The sequence below is a fragment of the Macaca mulatta genome, chromosome 9 (genome assembly GCF_049350105.2).
Source record: "Macaca mulatta isolate MMU2019108-1 chromosome 9, T2T-MMU8v2.0, whole genome shotgun sequence".
NCBI classification, from domain to species: Eukaryota; Metazoa; Chordata; class Mammalia; order Primates; family Cercopithecidae; genus Macaca; species Macaca mulatta.
Window position 1 is genome coordinate 63,408,431 of NC_133414.1, and position 27,764 is coordinate 63,436,194.

The following is a 27,764-nucleotide window of genomic DNA, read 5'->3' on the forward strand; positions in this document are numbered from 1 at the left end:
TAAACTTTTTATTTCAAAATAGTTATAGACTCACAGGAAGTTACAAAAATAGTACAAAGAATCTCATTTACCCTTTACCTAACTTCCTCAAATGGTGACATCTTATATAACTGTAGTACCATAGCAAAACCAAGAAATTGACATTGGTACATCACTGTTAACTGCACTGTAGACCTTACTTAGTTTCACCATTTTTCATCTGCATTCATTTATGTTTGTGTGTAACATATGTACCTCTGTTCAATTTTATTACATGTATAGATTAATGTACTCACTACTACATTGAGGTATAGAACCATCACCATAAAAGAATTCTCTTGTGCTGCTCACTGTACAGCTTACCTGCCTTCCCTGTCTCCTAGCTACCACCAACCTGTTTTCCATCTTTTTTCATCTCATTTTATTTTTTTCTATCATTCTAGTCCCTTTCTTTTAAAAATTGACTTTTCTTCAAATGGAACCTAGAAATGAATAAAAACTTACCGTCAGCCGCCTCACGAGCTGTATTTGAAGGCACAGATGATAGGTCTGCATTATTCACATAATAGGGGTTCATTTGCAGAAGCCACCCCCACACCCTAGGAGATCTCTGTTTGTGAGTTGTTTCAGGATAGTCTCAAATTTTCCTACTGTGTCTAATTGACCTGGGAATATCACTTCCAGTATTCCTCTTTTGCACTTAGTGTTATAGAAGCTTCTTGTCCTTCAGGGTGTCATCCTGTATCTTCTCTGGCTTTCCTTTATCTGCTATGGTTTATGGTTTGTCATTTTTAAATCAGTTTACAGTTTTTGTTTTTCGACTGTAATACCTTTTGGGTGATGGGTTCTGTTACTCATTTTAGAAAATTGTGCTGCCTTGTACTCAGTTATCTTAAAGTATCAAGAAATGGCTTTTAATTCTGTTATTCAAAGATAGAGTGGAAAATTCCATGTTCATATTTATATCCTTTATGCTACTGGTAACGTTGGTCTGAATCCAGTAATTTTCAAATTACGTATCTTTTCAATAATGTTGTATAAATGGAATCTTACAGGTAGTTCTGATTACTGACATGAACTTTCCTCTTTCTAGCTGTTCTTACCTATTTATGGATCTGTTTATTTTTTAAAAACCAAACATAATTCACAAAAATAGTGAGGGAAAAAAAAGTCAGATCCAGAAAGGTTTAAACTCCATAAATGTATTTCCTAAAACATTACCATTTGTAACAGTTTTGTGTTTGTCCTGAGAAATCAGTGTTTGTGCATATATCAAAATAAATGTGGAGGCCAGACATGGTGGCTCATGCCTGTAATCTGTAATCCCAACACTTGGGGAATCTGAGGCAGGCAGATTGCTTGAGCCCAGGAATTTGAGCCTGGCCTAGGCAACATGGCAAAATTATGTCTCTACTAAAAATTAAAAAATTAGCCAAGTGTGGTGGCATATGCCTGTAGTCCCAGCTATTTGGAAGGCTGAGGTGGGAGAATCACTTGAGCCCAGGAAGTGGAGGCTGCAGTGAGCCATGATCCTGCCACTGTACTCCAGCCTGGTCAATGGGAGTGAGACCCTGTCCGAAAAGTAAATAAAAAATAAATGTGCAATGTGTTTTATATAAAGGGACTCTTACTGTACATAGTGTTTAGTCTATACCCACTCTTTGCGTAAAGTGTCTTCCTGAGCTTTTCATGTCAACACATAGGTTTATCACATTCTTTGTAATGACTGCAAACCAGTAGCTTTTTTATTTATACATATATACATAACATACATACATACATACATACATACATACCTACATAGTAGTCTCTTTTGCCCAGGCTGAAGTACAATGGTCCAGTCACAGCTCACTGTAGCCTTTACCTCCCAGGCTCAGGTGATCCTTTTACCTCAGCCTCCCAAGTAGCTGGGACTACAGGCACATGCCACCACATTTAGCTAAGTTTTGTATTTGTAGAGCTGAAGTCTCACTATGTTGCCCAGGCTGGTCTCAAACTCTTGCACTCAAGTGATCCTCCTGCCTTGCCTCCTAAAGTGCTAGGATCACAGGCGTGATCCACCATGCTCTGCCTTAGTACTTTATTTAACCAAACCTCTACTGATACACTTTTTGATTGTTTTGTGTTTAAGTTTTGTTACAAAAATTACAGAAATAAATACCCTAGCATCTAAATCTTAGGCCATACTTTTCTTTTTTAAATTTTTTTTGGAGACAGAGTCTTGCTCTGTCGCCCAGGCTGGAGTGCAGTGGCACCATTTCAGCTTACTGCAACCTCTGACTCCCAGGTTCCAGTGATTCTTCTGCCTCAGCCTCCCAAGTAGCTGGGATTACAAGCATGCGCCACCATGCCCAGTTAAGTTTTGTATTTTTAGTAGAAGTGGTTTCACTGTGTTGGCCAGGCTGGTCGCGAACTCCTGACTTAAGTGATCCGCCTGCCTCTGCCTCCCAAAGTGCTAGGATTTACACGCATGAGCCACCCTGCCTGGTCAGGCCATAAAAAGTATGTCTGTGAGCGTACTTTTCTGGTTTAGGAATTGTTGTGTCAGAATATATTGTACTGTATTTAAAGTTGATATGCCTAACTCCTCCCACCCTCATCACCAAACACATACTTCCTGTGCCCTCAATTTATACTTCCCCCTAAAACTTTTTATGAGTCCCCATTCCTTCATACTCTTGCCAAGATTTTTGCTAGTCTAACAGGTTCCTAGGTATTTTTGGTATTTCCTTAAATGGCATTTTGTACATGTCCAGAAACAGTGATGGTTCATTCTTTTTATTTTTCCAAAGCCCTTGCTGTGTTTAGCTTCCTTTTTTTGACCTTTTCAAAAGCAGTCATCCTTAAAGTTGTGTCTTCAGAGTAACCCACAACAACTCAGTTCTTTCTGAAGTCATAAGTAGGAGTCCATTATTCTCTTCTCATACATTTTTATCTCAGGGCTTGAAAATTATTGGGAAACCCAAAGAACTTTTGTTGTTTATATGTGCTTTATCTATCTATATTTATTGAATTAGAAATTAAACTGGGAGACATTACATTAGCTGTTAGAGCAGTGACATAATCACATGGCATGTAGATTCCAAAACTCCACTGTACACTCAGTGAAAGAAGAAAGAAGTCAGCAGACCTCTTAATATTATTATGAGTGTAATTTTGACCTCCTGTACTCCCTGATAGGGTCTTAAGGATCCATAGGGATTCTTAGACCAGTTTTGAGAATTGCTGTTCTCTATAAATGTTAACTTTTATTTTCTGAAAGATATTATCTTATATAATCTCTCTTTGAAGTTAGTATACCACTCTTCTGTATACTCAACAAATCTTTGGAGTCTACTTGGCATTTGATTTTCAGGCAATTCTTTTAGTAACTTGGAGCATTTCCCAATTCATGTCAGTGTTTTCTATGTGTCAGTACTGTACCAGCTCAGGGAAAATAAAGTAAGTGATGGCAAGGAATTTAGCATATTCCCCTTTGACTTAAGAATTTTCCAATTTTGTATTTTTTGCTTGAATTTCTTGTATTATGCAAATTAAGGGAAATTATTGAGACTCATTCTTCCAAGCAACCTGCGTCATTAGTAGATGACTTCATTGAATCTTAGCAGCATTTATACTTTTGTTTTGGCTTTCGATAGGATGTAGAGCAAAAGCTTTTACTTATACTCACCTCTTTTTACCACATAACCATCTTAGAGTTAGTGATACATTTAAAAGCAACTATAACTTTATATTTGCATATATGCATATTGATTGGCGATCTCTTTTTAATGATCTTCAAAAATAATTTTTATCAGCTATTCCTTGAGCGAGAGCGGGCAGCCCAGCTAGCAGAAAGTAAAACAGATGAGTTGATCAAAGATGCTCCCACCACTCAGCATGATAAGAGTGGAGAGTGGCAAGAAACAAGTGGAGAAATACAGTGGGTATCAACTGAAAAGACTGATGGTACAGAAGAGAAACATAAGAAGGAGGAGGAGGATGAAGAACTTGACCTCAATAAAGGTATATTTACTTTGAATGGTGTACTTACATTGAAGATAGTGGTTTGATTTTGTTTTTTTCTTCAAACCATTTTAATTCGCAGATTGTCTTAATCTGGCTATTACTTGAGGACCTCTCTAGTTCAATCCAGACAAGCTTTGATACTTGAGTGCTTGTGGTAGTTCTCCCACAGTGAGGAAGGTGCATGCCAATGGCAGGCATGCTAGTGACAGGAAAGATCCAGTTAAATCAGTCTTCCTTCCGGCGCCCTCCTTTCCTTTACTCATCTGTGAAGAGACACATAGGAGACATAATGGAATTTTTTCAGTTTTCAGTTTTTGAGATTGTTTTTTCAGCTTCACTATAAACTTGAAGATCTGTTGTCATAAATTATAGTAATAGTTCTCAAAATGTAAGTGCTAGATGGGAAACAATAAGAAATATACTGTAGGCTGGTGGCTCACACCTGAGCCCAGCACTTTGGGAGGCTGAAGCAGGAGGATTACTTGAGGCTAGGAGTTTGAGACAATCTAGCAAGACCCCATCCCTACGAAAAATTTAAAAAATTAGCTTGGCATGGTGGCGCAAGCCTGTAGTCCTGGGTGCTCAGAAGGCTGAGGTTGGAGGATTGCTTGAGCTGAGGAATTCAAAGTTACAGTGAGCTACGATTGCACCACTGCACTCTACCCTGGGTGACAGAGTGAGACCCTTTCTCATTTAAAAAAAAAAAAAAGATACTAGAGGTAATATCTTCACCAGTCATACATTACTGAGTATCTGCTGTTGTCAGAATTTGTGATACAACTTTTGCCATTCATACGAGTTCTACAGAATAGCCATTTGTAACTTCATATCACTAAGGTTATGAATTTAAGTTCAGTCAGCCCTCCATACCTGTGGGTTCCACATCCACAGAGTCAGCCAACCACAAATCAAAAATATTTGAGGAAGAAAAAAATAATACAGGTTAATAAATAATATAGTATAACAGCTATTTACATAACATTTACATTGTATTAGGTATCAGAAGTAATCTAGAAATGATTTACAGTATGCCAGAGGATGTGTGTGTCTTATATGCAAATACTGCACCCTTTCCTATCAGAGATTTGAGCATACGCCAGTTTTGGTATTGGAGGGTGCTGGCATCCTGGAACCAATCCCCGCTCGGATGCAGAGGGACGACCATAATGTGTTCAGTTTTACATCACTAGGAAGCAAGCTGCCGCAATGTCTCATTCTGAGCCTTTTCTCCTATTACTCCCACTTCTCCACAAATCTGATACCATTAGTTCTAATATTGTAATACTTTTCCTTTTTCTCAGTTACTAGGTTTTGATGCTTTTCTTTTTTTGGCGTAATAACAGTTTTGGTTCTTTAGCAGTCTTTTAAAAAGTTACAGCTTTATTGAGATAGAATTCACAGACTGTACAGTTCATCCTTTAAAAGTGAGTAATTCAGTAGTTTTTCATATATTCACAAGGTTGTGCTGCCATCACCACTAATTCCAAATACTGTTTTTATCACCACTAAAGGAACCCTATACCCATTAGCAGCCATCACCCCTATTTTCCCGTCCTCCCTGGGCGCTGGCAACCACTAATCTACTTTCTGTGTCTATGGATTTGCCTGTTTTGGACATTCCATTTAAAAAAGAATCATACAATATGTGGCCTTTTATGACTGGCTTCTTTCAGCCAGCAGAATGTTTTCAAAGTTATCTGTGATACAGTATTTGTTAATACTGTATTCCGTAGACAAATAATATTCCATAATATTGTTATACCATAGTTTATCCATTTGTTTACTGATGGACATATGAGTGGTTTCTGCTTTTTAGCTTTTTGAAGTTATCTACAAGTTTTTTTGTAGACATGCATTTTCTTTTGGATTTATACCTAGGATTTGGAATTGTTGGATTGTTTGTAACTGTGGGTTTAACATTCTAAGAAAATGCCAAATTGTTTTCCAGCGTGGCTGCACTATTTTACATTACCATCAGCAATGTATGAAGGTTCCAAGTTACTTGTATTGTAAAATAAAATTTTTAGTCATCCTAGTGGGCGTGACATGATATCTCATTGTGGTTTGATTTGCAGTTGCCTGGTGATTAATGCTGTTGACCATCTTTTTCATGTGCTCATTGGCCATTTGTGTATCTTGTTTGAAGAATTCTCTAAGTCCTCTGCCCAGTTTTGTGGGTTTTTGTTTTTGTTGTTTTTGAGACAGAGTGTTGCTCTGTCGCCCAGGCTGGAGAGCAGTGGCACAATCAGGGCTTACTGTAGCCTTGACTTCCCAGGCTCAAGCGATCCTCCCACCTCAGCCTTGCAAGTAGCTGGGGACTACAGTCGTGCACCACCACACCCATTTAAGGTTTTTTAATTTTAGTGGAGAGGAGGTCTCACTATGTGGCCTAGGCTGGTCTCAAACTCCTGAGCTCAAGTGATCCTCCCGCCTCAGCCTTCAAAAGTACTGGGATTATAGGTGTGAGCCACCACGCCTGGGCCCTTTGCCCAGTTTTAATTGGGTTGTTTTTGTTGTTGAGTTGTTAAGAATTTTTTTGTATGTTCTGGATACTTGACCCTTATCAAGTTCATGATTTGCAAATATATTCTATCATTCTGTGGATTATCTTTTCAGTTTGTTAATTGTTTCCTTTGTAACACAAAAATTTTAACTAAAAGTTTTATGGTTTCAGCTATTCTTTTGGATCCTTTTTTCATTTTGATTTAATTTTTGTTAAGTTGTGGATATCCAGTTGTCCTAGCATCATTTGTTGATTTGTAGCTGTTTTGAAGTAAAGATAACTAACAGAATGGTTGGTTTTACAATTCTCAACTCTCTCAGCCCTTCAGCATGCCGGCAAACACATGGAGGATTGCATTGTGGCCTCCTACACAGCACTACTTCTTGGGTGTCTCTGCCAGGAAAGTCCAGTAAGTACATAGTTCAGTGATGTTTTATGTATCTTTGAAAGATTCCAATGTAACAGCTTCATACCTTTACCTGTTTCACTTACTTATTTCTTCAGTGTTTCCCCTTTAATGTCCAACTTATTCCACAAAGGCTATTGGCTGGTTATAGGGTTATTTAAACTGTTTGTTTTCTATGGAGGAAAAATGGCAAGAAAATGTGTTAACATTTCCAGTAGTTTTATTTAAATTACCTAAATAGTTTTAAAGTAAAAACTTTAGTACAGTCTCTATTGGAAAGAGAATGTGTAGCATTTTTTACATGCTAATCCTTTCCAATATACTTACTTTATTAAGTAAGCCTTACTTACTTTATTAAGTAAGGCTTGGAGTGGAGTAAATTAAATTGATTTTCACTTTTTAAAAAGTGAAATAAAGTTGATCTTTATGGCTTTGTTAGAAAGGATGTGCCTGTCAGAGTTAGGCTGTTAAAGATATAAGAAAAAGCAGTTCTGGAAAACAAGCTAGTCAGTCCTTTAATCTCATGAAAAAGGAAGAATTACACACATGAAATCAACTTAAAAATCAAGATAGTGTATAATACTGAAAACTACTTGTTGAGATTTTTAAGGTACGTCCCAAAGGTCAGAATACATTAGGTCTAATGAAAAAGCTCTTGTGGCTGGGTGTGGTGGCTCACGCCTGTAATCTCAGCACTTTGGGAGGCCGAGATGGGCAGATCACTTGAGGTTAGGAGTTCGAGACCAGTCTTGCCAACATGGTGGAACCATGTCTCTACTAAAATATAAAAATTTGCTGGGTGTGATGGCACACACCTCTAATCGCGGCTACTCAGGAGGCTGAGGCGCAAGAGTTGAATTGCTTGAATCCTGGAGGTGGAGTTTGCAGTGAGCCAAGATCACGCCACTGCACTTCAGCCTAGGCTTCAGAGTGAGACTGTTTCAAAAAAATAAATAAGAAAAGAAAAGGCTCTGTTTGATGGATGAATCTGTTCAGATGCCTTTGGTTGGAGTAAAAGAAGGGATAGTGTGAAACCTGTACTCATCTGGCTTAAACAAGATGGCAGAGTCTAATTTGGGTGATGTCAGTGCCTCACTGAGGTCATCAGAGGCTCGAATCATTTCTGTCTTTATTGTTTTTCTGTATTTTTTTGTAGAGACAGGGTTTCACCATGTTGCCCTGGCTTGTCTCGAACTCCTGGGCTTAAGTGACCCTCCTGTCTTGGTTTCTCAAAGTGCTGGGATTATAGGTGTGAGCCACAGCGCTCACCCCATTTCTGTGTTTAAACTGCTGTCTTCCACATGTTGTCCTTTGCTAGCTCTCATGGTCCCATGCTAAGCTAGGTGTCTCACCAAATTAAATAATGCCTAGCAGTAATAGGTGCCTCTTCCTCTAGGTTCTTTTTTTTTTCCATAGGTACATTGGCTAGAAATATGTATCTTTTTAAGACAACTGTTTATTTCCCCTTTGGGACCCCATGCCACTCTAACCCCTCACCAGGTAGACTTCCTTATCTTGGCCAGCATCGGGTCACAATGCTTTTGTCTGAACCAGTTGCTGGCCAGGAACATGGGATTACTATGAGTGGATTAGATCATCAGGATTCACTTTGGAGAAATACGAATGTCTAGACAATCAGGCTGAGTCAGCCCGAAAGTGGAAGGTAATGACTATGGGGATAGTCTGCTGCCTTGGGAAAAACAAAGATGAGGAGTAAAACTGTTGAAGAAGGACACGGCAGAATCATTGTGAGTATTCTCTTTAAGATGGGGGGGTTGGGCATAGGTGGATTATTGTAAAGCCAGAGTTTGAAATGGAAGGCAGATTGTTTTCTAAGAGCAAGGGCATTGAGGGAGCAAGAAAGAGTGGAGACCTATAGAGTGGGGGTTAGTTTCAGTAGGAAGCAGGGGCCATCTCATTTTGAAGCTGGAGGACTGGAAGAACAGAATAATGATAAATGCATGGCTTCATTTGAGCAGGAACTCATGCTGGCTCCTTGTACTTGGGCCCATCTACCCAGCCACGTTTCCTTATTTTTGCCATCTAATTCTTTGTATTGCCTTTTTTTTTTCACTTTCTGTAACTAAGTCCTGTGTGTTTTTTCTGAATCCATCTTGTCCATCTCTTCCATACTTATATTTTAACCGACCTAAATACACGAGCCCACTCTGTGTGGCCCCTCTGGGTACCACCCATTTCAGGATCAAGACCAAAGTTCTCATCATGGCTCTGGAGGCCCCGCAAGATCTTTATATCCCTTTTTCTTATTTGCAGTGACAAGATTTTAAGAGCAAATCAGAAACACATCACACACAGGAGAGGAAGAAGAGGCAGGCCTCAAAAGCAATGAAAATAATATTTAAATGTAAAGATTTTTAGATACTCTGTTTTGTACACACTATAGGTTTAGTCATATTTCAGTCATATTCTTTCTTACATAATCATTCTTGAAATTGTGTTATTACCACATGTGATTTATCTTGGGTCATCTTTCCCATGCTAATTCCTATTTGTGTTTGCCTGTATCTATCTTGTCTCTAAAGAGAGAATGTTCTTAAGTTGTAGGCAATGTTGTGAATTCAGAGAGCCCCAGATTTGTTTGTTGCCTTGGAGATTATTATGATTAACACCAAAAAGCTAGCTGATACCACAAAATGTAAAGGAAGTTTGGTTTGCCTAATGTGTAAGTGAAAGAGATAGACAAGAAAGCATGTGGTTGTTGCAGCAAATGCCGCTTTGTGGTCTGATCCTGTTTTCACTTGCCCTTCATGACTTCTCACTTTGCATCTGGTGCATTGCAGTGGTCAGTCTTCTCACTGCTCTTCCTGCTTTCTTGCCCGTCCATTCCTGGGACATTGCACATTGCCACCAGAGCTAACTTACTTCAGAGCACTTGCTGATCACATAGCTCCTTGCCCAGTCTTCCTTGGCTCACAGCCAATAAGGGGACTAATGGCTGTTTAATGTTGCAAGACCCTGGACTTAAGACTGCTTCTCCAATTTCCAAACTTACATACCCACTGGATACTTTTAAAATTTTTCGAATAGGCCATGCTGTATCATGCCTTTTCTTTTTGTACCTGCTATACTCTGTTAAAAAATGCAGTCACTGTCCCTCCCATTGCCTCAGAAATGCTGTATGTTATGTTCTGTAGTGTGTTGACAGAGAAGGATTTGATTTGGATTGAGGGAGTTGCATCCAAAACATAGGAGCTAATCATATATTCTCTATTATAGAGGTGTACTTTTGTACTGAGCAGTTCTCCAGAGACACTTTAGCCACTACTCTGCCCACTACTGTGATAGCTTTTGGTGGAAGGATCAGTTTGAATGTAACTGATACCTTCAGCACATGAGTACTTTAGCAGTTTTTTGATTAGATCTTTTCTGAAGCTGTATTCATCTCATTATTTTGCCGCTTTCTAATTTTGCAAGTACCCTGGCATGAGAATAGAAAAAAGGGGGAGGGTAGTGGCAAATTTCTGAAGAGAAATATGTTGTCTCTCCTTTTTTGCCCCCGCTAACAAAAGTCAAATTGGAAGTTTTTGTGTGTTTTACTGTTGTTTGGTTGGTTTTGTTTAACCTTTACCTTGTGTCCCCAAACTTGGGACAGTATACTTTCTTTTGCTCCTTACTACAGGTGAACCTTCCTAAAAGGTCTTTTCTTTTTATTCTCCCTAAAACATTTAAAGCATTCTTTAATGTAATGAAATAGTTTTTTAAGCAGGTTGTGTAATGTTTTCCATGTAACAGATTGGTTTATATATAGTTTGGCTGCTTCTTGCTAATAATGAAGGGTTTTCTCTCCTGATACTGTCTGAGAATCTATCGTAAGTGAGGTTAGATTACCTTTGGAAAGATGCTTCTAGTTAATTCCTGTCCTATATAATTAGTTGAATTCATCTGTGAAGCGTGTGAATTTTTCTTTCATCTTTTTATTTCATGAGCAGCTTTGTGAGTACATTCTCAAGTCTAAAGTCCTCACCCTCTTCTCCTATTCCTCTGGGGCCCCCAGTGAAACATACACATACATTAAACAGTGCAGTTTGTTATTTCAGGCCTTTTTCTTTGCATTTATGAAAGTAGGCCAGCATGCTGCCTCACGCCTGTAATTCCAGCACTTTGGGAGGCCAAGGCGCGTGGATTACTTGTGCCCAGGAGCTCGAGACCAGCCTGGCCAACATGATGAAACCCCATCTCTACTAAAAATACAAAAATTAGCCAGGCGTGGTGGCACGTGCCTATAATCCCAGCTACCCGGGAGGCTGAGGCATGGGAATTGCTTGAACCCAGGAGGTGGAGGTTGCAGTGAGCTGAGATTGCACCATGGCACTCCATCCTAGGTGACAGAGTGACTGTTTCATTAAAAAAAAAAAAGTAAATGTGCACACAAATGTTTATTTGTAGCTTTTGCCAACTTTGCCTTTCTCCTTTCTTTCTGGGGGTGTGGTAGGAAATCGACAGCACGCAGAATGAGTGTGGAAAGAGAATAACCACGTGTTCCAAGGATCTTGAAAATTTACACCGAGATGTGTGTCAAAACCAACAATATTGTACGAGGTGCAGTCTCATGTTTTCTGCCAGCTGACCAACATTTCTTGCTCTGTTTCCTCAGATCAATGTAACCACTGTGCGGGAATATCTGCCAGAAGGAGACTTTTCAATAATGACAGAGATGCTCAAAAAATTTTTGAGCTTCATGAATCTCACTGTAAGTAGCTTTTATGATTTTAAATTTAAGTATAATACATTGACAGTAGACATAAAAATACTATGGCCATAGTAAGTGGGAGCAAAAAGGGATTTTCTTCTGATTTTAATAATTGTGTTCTATTTCTTCAAGGTAATTATTGCATGTTATGGCAAATAACTATCAAACCCACAATTTAATCTCGGTGTACTTTGATTTGTAGTGTTCAGTTTAGTAAATCTAGAGGTAAACTTTTATTTTTACTTCTTAAAATCTGTTAAATATTAACTGTTACTTCCTTTCGCCTTCATCCCCCTTTCAGTGTGCTGTTGGAACAACTGGCCAGAAATCTATCTCTAGAGTGATTGAATATTTGGAACATTGCTAGCTGCTTTACCTTTGCTTCAGGTGCTCGGTAATGCTGGAGCTATCCTTAGACAAAGAAAAGTCAAGTTATGAAAGAAGTCCTTGAAGATGTACCAAGAACATTCATCAGTATCATTCGTGTTTGGATTTTTAAGGCCACCTGATTTCTTCGTCATGCATTCGGCATTTGCTAAATGACAGTTACTACATCAATCTGCAACTATCAAAAATGAGGGAAAAGGTTCAGGCTGTTAACAATTCCATGCAGTATTTAAATACATTTACTTTGGCAGAGTTTATGCCCTCCCCTTGTTTTCTTGCTTTATTCGGAGCAAGTTTGAAGGGGAAAATTTGTGCTGCTGTTAGTGCAACTGCTGTGTATGTTGAGCCACTGTTGTCATGCCAGCCAGGTGCAAAGGCAGCTTAGCTACTGAGGTAGCGAATGTTCTGAGGACATTCTCGACAACAGCTTAGTTCCTTTTTCAGGCTCATTTGCTTTTGCTTTTTTGTTGAATGATTCCAATCGTAAATAAAGCTTTTAATAATTTTGTGAATTTTTTGGTTGTTGTTCCCTGAACTACTGTCTATATTTAAAATTAGATGGAATCCAAAGATACATGGGATTAATAGTATATTTTTTTATTCTTGATTAGGTTTGGGTTATTGAACTATTTTTTACTTTTGAGACCACAACCATATTCAGTATCATACCGTAATGTGTCATGCTGTAGACACAAGAAAAACAACAGTTTGAGGGAATATTGTATAAGATGATGTGCCCTGTTAAAGGAAGAGGCAAAATAGTCAAACCCAGGGTAGTTTACACTTAATGCTAGAGAGGCTCTTGAAACATTATTAGGTTTTGAGGAAAGACTCTCTAGATATATTTTCTAATGTTCAGTACAATAAATATAAGGAAGCTAAAACACCAATGTGGAATTCATGTTTTCAGATAACATGTATATTCTTCTATAGAGCGACAGGATCAGTTGCATAAGCGCAAAGCCTTAAATTGCTGGTTTAGAGAAGACCCTTTTTTCATTCAGATCCTTTGTTCATAGAGCGGTTATTTGGAAAACAGTTATGGAACACAAAACATTTTATAGATTTAATATAACATTGCAAATTTTTCTTGTATTTTTCAGACCACTGGTTATACTTTTTTTTCCCCCTTTTCTTTTTTATTGATTGGGCCTGAATACAGGCTTTCTAGAGATCTTTTTCATTAATACTTTTAAATACCTTTCAGGTAGTACACATCATGTTTCTTCATTGGATTTGTAAAACTTGAAGCCATAAAAATATTAGTTTGGTGTGTATTGGGGAAAATAGCTAAAAGTCTAATTTTTACCCATTTAGACTTTGTTATTTCCTTGTATAAAGTGACAAATCGGGGCTCTTGTATCAGTGCCAGCTGTAATGTTTTTAAATGCAGTGGCTGCCTTCTGTTGTCTTCCTATTTTTGATAATGCAGATTGTTGGGAAATCTATAAGGAAGTAACTGATTCCAGGCAAATTGTTTTCTTCCTTCTACCCACCCCGACCCCTACCCATCACCTCTTAAGAACATACAACGCCAGTGTAACGTGGGAACCATTGAGATTGTATTTGCCCTGAGTATTAAAGCTGGCTTAGCAAAATACTTTTAAAAACATATTGGTAAATGATACCCATAAAACTAGTTATATTTTATTTTAAAATGCAAAATACATTGGTATTTATTAATCATTGGATTTAGGGAAAGGGACAGATTTTTGGTGAACCTGACTTGTGGCAGATGGTAAGGAATATTATAAAACATTTGGATGAGAACAATCAGGGCGAACTACATTTTTCTGTTACACTGGTAATCATTTGAAAATTGATTTACCTCAGTGTTTAACAGTTTTTGTTTTGTTTTGTTTTTTAAATAATAACTAATTGTCAAGCACTGATAAGAGATGCAGATTTTGGTGGGGGGAGGTGGTGGGGGAGATAATCACTTCACCAACTGCAGTGCATTTGTGTGTTTTTAACCCTCAGAGAACTCTGCATTTTAGGGTACTTGAGGCTGACTTGCAAATTAACTAAAAGTTTTAAAGTAACCTTTTTTTCCATTGTAAATATTTCTGTAAATACTACCAATTGGAAATTAGAACAGTAGAGTACTTTTCTGAATCCAATCCTATTTTTATTTTATACAGTATTTCTCAGCTGTGATCTTTGGAGCAAAAGCCAACGGCAGGAAAAAATAGTTTGTACCAGTTTCATGAAGTATGTCTTTGGGTTTTTGTAAATAATTTTAACTCAAATAAAATTGCTACTTTCAATACACATGTTGTCTTTAACATAAGTCTATTGGAGGACAAAAGTGTCACAAACTTTATATATAGCTGACTAATGGGAAATACACTATCACTTAGCACACATTTAACCAATTTTCGTTAAATATTTTATTTCTCTGTTTTTAATAATACTTATCTGAATATAATGTGAACTCAACAACTCAGGCCAATTAGGGACTGGATTTTCAGTTAGGCCCTTGACATACTGTTTTGATTTAGGTATTTTTTGCTCCTATGAGTATGATCCAGACTTATTTGCTTCTGAGGTTTTACACTGCTTTTTAGTTTTTTTAGTTTAAGTTTTCTTCTTAATTGTCAGTCCTTAGGCCTCCTGCATTTACAAGTAGATTCCTCAACTACTTTACTGCTTTACTGCTTTTAGCCACAAAACTAGATTGAAGGATCTCTCCTGGGAGTTTCCATCTACTCTCCCCACTTATAAAACATGAGTATGTAAGAGTGGTTTCAGGATGCAGGCTATGGATATAGAAAGACAAATCACACATAAAATTTGAATCCTTTTTCTGATACATGTTTATTGACTTTGAGTAAATTCTTGGAGCATTAAGCCTGTTTCCTCAAAACAGGAAAAGTAGGGATAGTACCTACCTCATGGTTGTGAAAATTAAGTAAGTACATACGAAGCATTAGCACAACATTCTAAACTTAGGATGACCGGGCACAGTGGCTCATACTTGTAATCCCAGCACTTTGGGAGGCTGAGGTGGGCAGATCACTTGAGGTCAGGAGTTCAAGACCAGCATGGCCAACATAGTGAAACTGGTCTCTAATAAAAATACAAAAATTGGCCAGGCATGGTGACGCACACTTGTAATCCCAGCTACTTGGAAGGCTGAGGCAGGAGAATTGCTTGAACTCAGGGGCGGAGGTTGCACTAAGCTAAGATCGTACCACTGCACTCCAACCTGGGAAACAGCAAGATGCCGTCTGAAAAAAATAAATAAAAAGTAACCTTAACTTGGCAATGGTAGCTTTTATCGTCTCACTGTTTTCTATCAGAAAGGTGAAATACTCTAAACAATGGGGTAGCATATTGTTATATTACTGAGGTCAGTGGGGCTTGGGTTACTTTAACAGCACCTCTACAATTGCTGTTTTCAAATTGATCTTGTTAATAGCTTGTTCATGACTAAGAAGGAGGGAATTGAACACACTTCAGTATTAAAGTATTTTAAGCATGGGAGTGCGGCGCGGTGGCTCATGTCTGTAATCCTAGCACTTCAGGAGGCCGAGGTGGGTGCATCACAAGGTCAAGAAATCCGAGACCATCCTGGCCAACATGGTGGAAACCGTGTCTCTACTAAAAATACAAAAATTAGCTGGGCGTGATGGCGCATACCTGTAGTCTCAGCTCGGGAGGCTGAGGCAGTAGAATCGCTTGAACCCGGAAGGCGGTGGTTGCAGTGAGCCAAGATCGCGCCACTGCATTCCAGCCTGGGTGACAGAGCAAGACTCCATCTCAAAAGTATTTTAAGCGTGTCCTTCAGAATTTTTCTTAGATGTAGAAGAACGGGTTGAAAGAGGCTTGCACAATTCCCTGTCATGGTCTCCTGACATTGGATGTGTAGATGAATAACTTTATGGATAATGTCTTTGAACAAAGAATTTGAATAAATACTGAGTGTTTTGGTCAAACCTCTTTCCCTGTTTAACCTTTGTGTGCAGTTTGAATACTCCAAATGCCATGTACTGGCTTAAGGAGCCAGTTTATAAAACCACATCTGTATACTGCCTAGTTGTTAGTTATAAGAACCTGTCTTGCTATCTAGAATTGTATTACAGCGAATGTAGGTAAATGTAACTATCCTCTTGCAAAAATTGTTAAGTAGATTGTCATATATTAAAGGTGCCTATCATAACCCCTAGAGTAACGAGTAAAATATAATGCAGACACATATAGCTGGAGCTGCCAGAGGAAATTAAAAGAAACACTGGAAAATATTGATTAATCAGAGGAAGGCAGGGAAGGAGTAACTAACAAAAACGAACAAGAAAAGTAGAAAACAAGAAGCAGGACAAATATAAATAAGCAAAACATACTTTCCCTGTAAGGAATAAGCCAAAGATGTCCACTAAGCCTAATGACATGAATACTTATATTAAATGTAAATACACTAAAAGGCAGAGATTGTCAAACTGAACAGCCAAGAGACACTAAATACAAATATACAAATGGTATGAAAGTAAAAGGATAGGAAAAGATGTAGCGTGCAAATACTAATCACAAAATTGGAGTGGCTGTATTATCAGACAAGATGGGCTTTAAGACAAGGGAATATAGATGAAGGGGAAAGGGTCTCTAACAGGAAGAAATAACAATTCTGCCTGTGCATCTAATACCTGATAGACCTTTTATACTACATGCAGTTAAAAATTTAAAGGAGAAATAGACAAAGTGACATCATAGTTTGATATTTCACCCTTTGGAATAGGATACATATATATATGATATATATCAGTAAGGATAGAGAAGCTCTGAATGACAGTATCAACTATCTTTACATAATTGACATTTATAAAACATTACACTGAGCATATTTTTCAACTGCACAAAAAACTTGCACAGACCATCTGATGGGTCATAAAACAAGACTCAATGAATTTAAGATGACTGAAATCTTAAAGGGGATATATCTTCACCCCAGGGAATTAAATCAAAAGTCAATACAATATCTAGAAAACTTTGAAAAATAATACACTTCCTAGTAGTCGTTGAAGGGGAATTAGAAAGTTTAATGATCTGAATGACGAAATACAACATATCAAAATTTGTAGAATACACTTAAAGCAGTGCTTAGAGGAAAATTAAGAAGGCTTAAATTATCCTAATTTCTATGTGAAGCTAGATGAACAATTAAACCTAAAGTAAGTCGAAGGAAAAAAATATGAGCAGAAATTAATAAAAGACAAGTAATAGAAAAATTTTACCAAAGCCAAAAGATGATTCTTTGAAGTTAATAAAACTGATAAATCCTTAGCAAGACTAATCAAGAAAGAAAAACACCCAAATTATCAACGTCAGAAATAAAAGATGGAATACAGATGCTATAGGCATAAAGGGATAAATAATTTTAAAATTTCTGTAATTAAAAGATTTTTATTACTTAATAGAGACAAAGTCTTGCTTTGTTGCTCAGGCTGGTCTTGAACTACTGAGCTCTGATCCTCCCACCTTGGTTTCCTAAAGTGCAAGCATTACAGACGTGAGCCACCACACCCGGTCAGATAAAGAATTTTATGAATAACTTAAGCCAGTAAATTTTACAAATTAAATGAACAAATTCCTTGCAAAACAAACATACCAAAACTGACTCAAGGAACAGAAAGCCTCATTAGCCCTATATTCAAAACAATTGAATTTGTACTTTAAAGTCTACAAATAAGTCCTGTCCCAGAAGACTTCATTGATGCATCACATGAAACACAAGGAAGAATTAATATCTGTCTTACACAGAAAGTAGAGACGGGAATACTTATCAAATCAGTGTATAAGGCTTACCTATATATCCCCAATACAAAACGCAGACAAAGATATTGCAAGGAAAAAAATAGCAACATTTTATAGATGTAAAATATTTAACAAAGTATTACAAAATCAAATCCATTACTATATAAAAAGTATAATACATCACAACAAGGTATTTTTCAAAGGAGTGCAAAATTGTTTTATTATCCTTCAGATACAGAAAAACAATTTTCCAAAATGCAACACCTATTCATGGTTAAGAAACAAAAAAGCAACAATGCAGTGCCTCATGCCTGTAATCCCAGCACTTCGGGAGGCGAAGGCAGATGAATTGCTTGAGCCCAGGAGTTCGAGACCAGCCTGGGCCACATGGCGAAACCCCTTCTCTATAAAAAATACAAAATTAGCCAGGTGTGGTAGTGTGCGCCTGTGGCCCCAGCTACTTGGCAGCTACTAAGGCAGGAGAATTGCATGAGCACAGGAGGTTGAGGCTGCAGTGAGGCGTGATCACACCACTGCCCTACAGCCTGGGTGACAGAATGAGACTCTGTCTCAAAAAAAGAGAAAGAAATAGGAACTAATATTGATCCCCCGCCCCCCAGAAGAGAGCATGTATGAAAAGTGTACAATATAATTAAACATGGTGAGTCACTGAATACTTTCCTCTGAAGAGCAAAAACAAGGCAGAAGTGTCCAATATCAACACTTCTACTTCGTTTAAAAGCAGAATTGACAGGGGGATTCTAAAATTCACATGCAAATACAAAGGACATAAAATAGTAAAAATAATCCTGAAGAATAACAAAGCTGGAGGACATACACTATTGACCTTCCAGTTTCACGATGAAATCACAATGGTCAAGACCATGTGATATTGGCATGAGGACAAGATCAATACGATGAAGGCAGAGCCTAGAAATAGGTCAACAGATACAAGGTCAACTGATTTTTGACAGAGGCACTAGAGCAATTTAATGTAGAAATTAAAATATTTTTAACAAATGGTTATGAAACAAGTGAATATCCATATTTTTTTTAAAAAAACCTTGACCCTTACCTCATGCTAAACAAAAATTAATTCCAGATGGATCATAGATCGCAATGTAAAAGCTAAAACTATAAAGCTACTATAAAAAGAAAGCATGAGGCCACGCGTGGTGGCTCATGCCTGTAATCCCATAACTTCGGAAGGCTGAGGCCAGCAGACTGCCTGAGCTCAGGTGTTGGAGACCAGCCTGGGCAACACAATAAAACCCCGTCTCTACTAAAATACAAAAAATTAGCCGGCCGTGACAGTCTGCGCCTGTAGTTCCAGCTACTTGGGAGGCTAGGGTGGAAGGATCACCTGAGCCCAGGAGATGGAGGCTGCAGTGAGTGGAGATCAGGCCATTGTACTCCAGCCTGGGAGATGGAGCCATACCTCGTCTCAAAAATAAAATAAAAATTGGTCGGGCATAGTGGCTCACGCCTGTAATCCCAGCACTTTGGGAGGCCCAGGCAGGTGGATCACGAGGTCAGGAGACTGAAACCATCCTGGCCAACATGGTGAAACTCCGTCTCTACTAAAAATACAAAAATTAGCTGGGTGTGGTGGCTCGTGCCTGTAATCCCAGTCACTGGGGAGGCTGAGGCAGGAGAATCGCTTCAACCCGGGAGGCGGATATGTTGCAGTGAGCAGAGATCGCGCCACTGCACTCCAGCCTGGCGACAGAGTGAGACTCCATCTCAAAAAAAAAAAAAAAAATTGAAAAACCCCTAAATTACAATGAGATGCTATTGTATATTCAGTAGAATTGCCAGTTCAAAAGATGACAACACCAAATGGTGGCACATGAACAACTGGAACTTTTTTTTAATACTGTTGGGAATGTAAAATTGTAACACCATTTTGGAAGGGTTTTGTCAATTCCTTGTGAGGTTAAAGTTATACCTGTCTGGACTGAGTGCACTGGCGCATGCCTGCAATCCCAGCACTTTGGGAGGCGGTGGCAGGAGAATCACTTGAGGCCAAGAGTTCAAAACCAGCCTGGGCAATGTGGTGAGACCTCATCTCTGCCATTGTATGATTGATTGATAGAGATAGATAGATAGATAGATAGATAGATAGATAGATAGATAGATAGATAGATAGATAGAGATAGATAGGTAGGTAGATAGATAGATAGATAGATAGATAGATAGATAGATAGATAAAAGCTGGGCATGGTGGCACATGCCTGTAGTCCCAGCTGAGGCAGGAGGATTGCTTGAGCCGAGGAGGTTGAGGCTACAGTAAACCGCGATTGCACCGCTGCACTCCAGCTTGGGCCACAGCTAAATATATATATATCTGTCCTTCAACTTAACAGTTTCACTTTATCCAGGAGAAATGAAAATATTCAACAGAAAAAGTTGTGGAAAATGTTCATAGTCATTTTATCAACAAATAGCCAAACACTGGAAACAACTCGAATGTCCATCCACAGACAATAAACAAATTGATAGAATCATGCAATAATATACTACTTAGTAATAAAGAGGAATGAATTACTTTTTAAATCAACAACATGAAGAAATTTTACATTCATAATGCTGAGTGGAAGAAGCTGAATTTTCAAAATACATATAATACAGCCATGTGCAGTGGCTCACACCTGTAATCCCAGTGTTTTGGGAGGACAAGGTGGGAGAATCGCTTGAGACCATGAATTTGAGACTTATAATATGCATCAATTTATACAAAATTATAGAACAGGCAATATTATCTCAGGTGAAAACATTCAGAACAATTTATTTAAAAGACAGTAATAAGCAGTTAAATGAAAACTTCTATATGCTTAGAAATGTAAAAAACACAACCCGATAACTCATGAGTTAAATCAATTATAATTTTTTTGTTGTCGTTGTTTAGACGGAGTCTTGCTCCGTCACCCAAGCTGGAGAGCAGTGGTGCGATCTTGGCTCACTGCAACCTCCAGCTCCTGGGTTCAAGTGATTCTCCTGCCTCACCCTCCCGAGTAGCTGGGATTACAGGTGCATGCCATCATACCCAGTTAGTGTTTGTATTGTTAGTAGAGACAGGATTTCACAGGTTGGCCAGGCTGGTCTCGAACTCCTGACTTCAAGTGATCTGCCCACCTCAGCCTCCCAAAGTGCTGGGATTTACAGGTGTGAGTCACCACACCTGGCCATAATTTTTTTTTTTTTTTAAATTAGAACTAGGCTGGTGACAGTAGGTCACACCTATAATCTCAGAACTTTCAGGAGGCTGAGGCAGGTGGATCACCTCAGCCCAGGAGTTCGAGACCATCTTGGGGAACATGGCGAAACCCCATCTCTATGAAAAATACAAAATTAGCCAGGTGTGGTGGCATGCGCCTGTATTCCCAGCTACTTGATAGACTGAGCAGGGAGGATCACTTGAATCCAGGAGGTACAGATTGCAGTGAGCCCTGATTGAGCCACTGCACTCCAGCCTAGGTGAAAGAGTGAGACCCTGTCTAAAAAAAAATAAATATTTTAATTTAAAAAATAAATTAGAACTGGATGATAATGAAAATAAAATATATCAAAAGTCATGATGCAGGGCTCAGTGACTCATGCCTGTAATCCCAGTACTTTGGGAGGCCGAGGCGGGCAGATCACTTGAGGTCAGGAGTTCAAGACCAGCCTGGTCAACATGGTGAAACCCTATCTCTACTGAAAATACAAAATTAGCTGGGCGTGGTGGCACATGCCTGTAATCCCAGCTACTTGGGAGGCTGAAGTGGGAGAATCGCTTGAACCCGGGAGGCGGAGGTTGCAGTGAGCCAAGATGGTACCATTGTACTCCAGTCTAGGCAACAAGAACAAAACTCCGTTTCAAAAAAAAAAAAAAAAAACAGTCATGGGATGCAGCAAAATTTTTTACATGCTTATATTTGAAAGACGGAATGACTAAAATTGTAAAGTACATATTATTCATCTTAATGACAGAGTAAGAACAATAGAATAAACTCTTAATAAGTAGAACAAAGAAGATAATGGCAAATTTTTAAAAATTGGTGAAAAAAGGATTTTTTGAAAAGTCTAAATTTTGAGTATGCTGACCAAGAAGGAAGAATACAATACAAATTACAAAAGTAAGTATATAAAAATCAATACATGTGGGCCCGGCGTGGTGGCTCACACCTGTAATCCCAGCATTTTGGGGGGCCGAGGCGGGCAGATCACAAGGTCGGGAGTTTTTTTTTTTTTTTTTTTTTTTTGAGACGGAGTCTCGCTGTGTCGCCCAGGCTGGAGTGCAGTGGCCGGATCTCAGCTCACTGCAAGCTCTGCCTCCCGGGTTTTTACGCCATTCTCCTGCCTCAGCCTCCCGAGTAGCCGGGACTACAGGCGCCTGCCACCTCGCCCGGCTTTTTTTTTTTGTATTTTTTAGTAGAGACGGGGTTTCACCGTGTTAGCCAGGATGGTCTCGAACTCCTGACCTCGTGATCCGCCCGTCTCGGCCTCCCAAAGTGCTGGGATTACAGGCTTGAGCCACCGCGCCCGGCCGTGAGTTTTGTTTTTTTTTTTGAGACGGAGTCTCGCTGTGTCTCCCAGGCTGGAGTGCAGTGGCGTGATCTCGGCTCACTGCAAGCTCCGCCTCCCGGGTTCACGCCATTCTCCCGCCTCAGCCTCCCAAGTAGCTGAGACTACAGGCGCCCGCCACCACGCCCGGCTAGTTTTTTGTATTTTTTAGTAGAGACGGGGTTTCACCATGTTAGCCAGGATAGTCTCGATCTCCTGACCTCGTGATCCACCCGCCTCGGCCTCCCAAAGTGCTGGGATTACAGGCTTGAGCCACCGCGCCCGGCCAAGGTCGGGAGTTTGAGACCAGCCTGGCTAACATGGTAAAACCCTGTTTCTATTAAAACTACAAAAAATTAGCCAGGTGGGGTGGCACGTGCCTGTAATCCCAGCTGCTTGGGAGGCTGAAGCAGGAGATTTGCTTGAACCCAGGAGGCAGAGGTTGCAGTAAGCCGAGATTGAGCCATTGCTCTCCAGCTTGGGTAACAAGAGCGAAAACTCCAGCACAAAAGAAAAAAAAAAAGAAAAAATCAATACATGCTATCCTGTATGAAATAAATAAATAAATAAATAAATAAATAAATATTAAAAAGACAATATATGAGTACAGAAACACTAGAGATTTAAAAAGTTTTAACTAAATTCTCTGAATAAATGCATGCTAATGAATTTATGACTTAAATGAAGTCATATTCCTAGAACAATATAGCAAAAAGGAAAAACCTGGCCAGATGTGGTGGCTCATGCCTGCAATCCTAGTACTTTGGGAGGCTGAGGTAGGTGAATCACAGGAGGTCAGGAGTTCAAGACCAGTCTGGGCAACATGGTGAAACTCTGTCTCTACTAAAAATACAAAAATTAGCCTCATGTGGTGGCATGCGCCTGTAATCCCAGCTATTTGGGAGGCTGAGGCACAAGAATCCCTTGAACCTGGGAGTTAGAGACTGCAGTGAGCCAAGATCATGCCACGGCACTCCAGCCTGGGAAACAAAGCAAGATTGTCTCAAAAAAGAAAAAAAAAAAACCCGACACAAAAAGGGATAGAGTTTTATAATTTCTCAAGAAATTGAATCAGTATTATTAAAAGATTTCAAAACACACATGACACGAAGTCCATGGTTTTGAAAGTAATTTCCACTAAATTATCAAGAAATAATTTCAATCTTATACAAATTCTTCTGGAGCATTGAAAAAGAGGGAACTCAGAAACTCCCCTAAATATTCAATGAAGGCTATATAATGATAAACATAAGAAAAGGACAAGAACAGAAAGACAAATTCCAGGGTAATCTCCTTAATAACCATAGATAATAAATTCCTTTACAATATGTTAGAAAATTGAGTCCAGAAATGTATAAAAAGCTAATACAATGTCCAAATTGAATTCATCACAAGAATGCAATGGTGAATTAACATTAGAATAATCAACAAATGTAATTTATCACATAAATGAAGAAAATAATGAGGTTTTCTCAGTGAAAGCACAAAAAGCATTTAATTAATTTTAAATAATATTCAAAGATAAATATACAAACTACACAAATTAAATGATTAAATAAAAGAAAGTTTTAAAGATTGACACTAATTACATAAATTCTTTTTTTTTTTTTTTTTTTTTGAGACGGAGTCTCGCTCTGTCGCCCGGGCTGGAGTGCAGTGGCCGGGTCTCAGCTCACTGCAAGCCCCGCCTCCCGGGTTCACGCCATTCTCCTGCCTCAGCCTCCGGAGTAGCTGGGACTACAGGCGCCCGCCACCTCGCCTGGCTAGTTTTTTGTATTTTTAGTAGAGACGGGGTTTCACCATGTTAGCCAGGATGGTCTCGATCTCCTGACCTTGTGATCCACCCGTCTCGGCCTCCCAAAGTGCTGGGATTACAGGCTTGAGCCACCGCGCCCAGCCAATTACATAAATTCAAAGATACTCAAAGAACAAATGTTTTAGCAGAGTAGGAATAGAAGCGAATTTCCTTGAAACAATTGAAGGTATCTATTTAAAACCTACAGAAATATTCTACCTTAGTAGTAAAATCTTAGCAGCATTTGCTTTAGAATTAGGAATAAAACAAGGGTTTCCAATGAGAGTACTCCTATTTAAAACAATAACAGAGGTGTCAGCTAATGTGATAAGATAAATACAGACATAAAAGTGAAAAGATGAAATTAAACCTGAAATTATTTGCAGATGATATGATTAGCTATATAGAAAATCCAAATTTATAGAGAATTTGTTAGATATAAAAAGACAGTTTAGCAATATGGCCAGACGTAATTTCAGAAAAAATAGATGACAAAAGAATTCAGACCAACCATCTTGCTAAAGACAAATCACTGGAAGAAATATTTTTTAAAAGTCTCTTAAAAATGCACTGAAGCCGAGCGTGGTGGCTCACGCCTGTAATCCCAGCACTTTGGGAGGCTGAGGCGGGTGGATCACCTGAGGTCAGGAGTTGGAGACCAGCCTGGCCAACCTGGTGAAACCCCATCTGTACTAAAAATACAAAAATTAGCCAGTGTGGTGGCTCAAGTCTGTAATCCCAGCTACTCAGGAGACTGAGGCAGGAGAATTGCTTGGATCCGGGAGGCGGAGGTTGCGAGCTGAGATTGAGGAGTGCAGTGGCACTCCAGCCTGGGCACAGAGTAACACTCCAGCTCGAAAAAGAAAAAAAAAAAAGTAGGCAAAAGATTTCAACAGGTACTTCAGGAAAGAAAATACAAGCAAGATAAACAAGTGCAAGAAAAAAATCCTAAACATCATTAGTCTTTAGGGAAATAAAGATTAAAACCATGATAGTGTATAACTCATACATATTAGAATGTCTAAAATTAAAAGACTGAACACACCAAGTGTTGGCAAAAAGGTGAAGCAACTGGAACTTTCTTTTTTAATTTTTATGGATACATAATAGTTTTACATATTTATGGGGTACATGTGATATTTTGATACAAGTGTACATTGTGTGATGACCAAATCAAGGTAATTAGAATATCCATCAACTCAAACATTTATCATTGCTTTGTGCTGGGAACATTCTAAATCTACTCTTGTAGTTATATTGAAATATACAATAAATTATTGTTAATGATAGTTGCCCTATTGTGCTACCACTCAATGTTATTCTTACCATCTAACTATATTTTTGTAGCACTAATCACATGCTTTAATTCCGTCATCCATTAACCAGCTCCTTTTTATCCTCCCCCAGTGCTGTGCTTTCCAGCCTCTAGTCGCCATCATTCTACTATCTACCTCCATGAGATCAATTTTCTTAGCTCCCCCATCAGTGAGAACATGAGATACTTGTCTTTCTCCGCCTGGCTTATTTCACTTAACGTAATGTTCTCTAGTTCCATCCATGTTGTTGCAAATGACAGGATTTTATTATTATTATTATTATTATTTTTTTTTTTGAGACAGAGTCTTGCTCCGTTGCCAAGGCTGGAGTTCAGTGATGTGATCACAGCTCACTGCAGCCTTGACCTCCCAGGCTCAAGTTATCCTCCTGTCTCACAATCCCAAAGTATTGGGATTACAGGTGTGAACTAGCATGCCTGGCAATGTTATTCTTTTCCATGACTGAATAATATTCCACTGTGTATCTATACCACATTTTCTTTTTCTTTTCTTTTTGTTTTATTTTTTGAGATGGAGTCTCACTCTGTCACCCAGGTTGAGTGCAGTGGCATGATCTCAGCTCACTGCAACCTCCACCTGCCCAGTTCAAGTGAGTCTCCTGCCTCAGCCTCCCCAGTAGCTGGGATTACAGGTGCATGCCACCACACCAGGCTAACTTTTGTATTTTTAGTGGAGACAGGGTTTCTCCGTGTTGGCCAGGCTGGTCTTGAACTCCTGACCTCAGGTGATCTGCCCGCCTTGGCCTTCCAAAGTGCTGGGATTACAGGCGTGAGCCACTGGGCCTGGTCACCACATTTTCTTTATCCATTTATCTGTTAGTAGACCCAGTGGAATTGTTGATTCCATATCTTGGCTATTGTGAACAGTGCTGCAATAAACATGAGAGTGCAGATATATCTTCAGTATACTGATTTCCTTTCTTTTGGGTAGATACCCAACAGGGGGATTGAACCGTTAATGGGTCTGTTACCTGATGTACCCAGCAAGTTAATACCCTGAGAATGTTAATATTCTTTGGGTTGCAGCAGAGAAAGAGGTTTAATTATAGGGTCACTGAACGAGGAGATGGGAAGAAAGTTCAAATGCCTTTCTCTGAGGAGTTTGGGGCTAAGGTATTTAAGGGCTCCGGAGTGAGCTGAAGTGTGGGGATCATTGGTCCAGGAGGGAAGGGTGAAGTCATAGGATAACATGAAGAAACGATTCTCATGTTGATTCTATTCCTCCGTGGGGGTCTTTAAACTGGTTGGCATCAGCTGTTTTGGTGGAATTGGGGATCTGAAAAACATCTTGAGCAATTCTTAAACAATAGCCTCATGATTTTAACATCAGTTCTGTCTCTACAGGAACAAGGTGAATGCAAATAGTCAGACTCTGGTGCTACAGGGACCTCTGGTTACAAGGACGTGGGCCAAAGTGCAGCCTGATTATAACTTCACTTCTGTCCAGAATTCTTCTTAACCCTGTGAGAATAACTACAGGAGTCCTGGGTCATATGGTAGTTCTATTTTTAGTTTTTCGAGGAATCTGTTTTCCACAGTGGCTGTACTAGTTTACGTTCCCTCCAGCAGTGTACCAGTTCTCCATAGCCTTGCCGGCATTGTCAGTTTTGGTTTTTGATAATAGCCATTTAAACTGGGGTGAGATGATCTCTCATTGTGGTTTTGATTTGTGTTTCTCTGATGATGTTGAGCATTTTTTTCTTTTTTTTTTCTTTTCTTTTCTTTCTTTCTTCTTCTTCTTTTTTTTTTTTTTTTTTGAGACGGAGTCTCGCTCTGTCGCCCAGGCTGGAGTGCAGTGGCGCAATCTCGGCTCACTGCAAGCTGCGCCTCCCGGGTTCACGCCATTCTCCTGCCTCAGCCTCCCGAGTAGCTGGGACTACAGGCGCCCGCCACTGCGCCCGGCTAATTTTTTCCATTTTTAGTAGAGACGGGGTTTCACCATGGTCTCGATCTCCTGACCTTGTGATCCGCCCGCCTCGGCCTCCCAAAGTGCTGGGATTACAAGCGTGAGCCACCGCGCCCGGCCCTTCTTCTTTTTTTTAATAGAGACAGGATTTCACCATATTGCCCAGGCTGGTCTTGAACTCCTGGGCTCAAGCAATCCTCCTGCCTCAGCTTCCCAAAGTGCTGGGATTACAAGCATGAGCTACTGCATCTGACCTAGTTTTTTTTTTTTTTTTTTTTTAATAGAGATGGGGGGCATTTTTTCATATACCTGTTGGCCATTTGTATGTCTTCTTTTGAAAGAAGACATTTGAAAAATGTGTAATCAGGTCTACTCCCATTTAAAAACCTGATTCCTTGTATTTTTTCTATTGGGTTGTTTAGATTCCTTATGTATTC

At 39.2% G+C, this 27,764-nt stretch overlaps 1 protein-coding gene across 6 annotated transcripts in view; it reads left to right on the forward strand.

Moving 5' to 3' along the window:
* Positions 1–14,265, forward strand: part of WAPL (WAPL cohesin release factor) — an 88,520-nt gene extending 74,255 nt beyond the window's left edge. For all 6 annotated transcript variants that reach the window (XM_015147094.3, XM_077946435.1, XM_015147095.3 and 3 more), the window contains 4 exons: positions 3,777–3,984; positions 6,811–6,899; positions 11,512–11,607; positions 11,909–14,265. In XM_015147094.3, the coding sequence (XP_015002580.2) occupies positions 3,777–3,984; positions 6,811–6,899; positions 11,512–11,607; positions 11,909–11,974 (459 nt within the window). In that variant the 3' untranslated portion in view covers positions 11,975–14,265. The remainder of the gene's footprint in view (positions 1–3,776; positions 3,985–6,810; positions 6,900–11,511; positions 11,608–11,908) is intronic.
* The last annotated feature ends 13,499 nt before the right edge of the window (positions 14,266–27,764 follow it).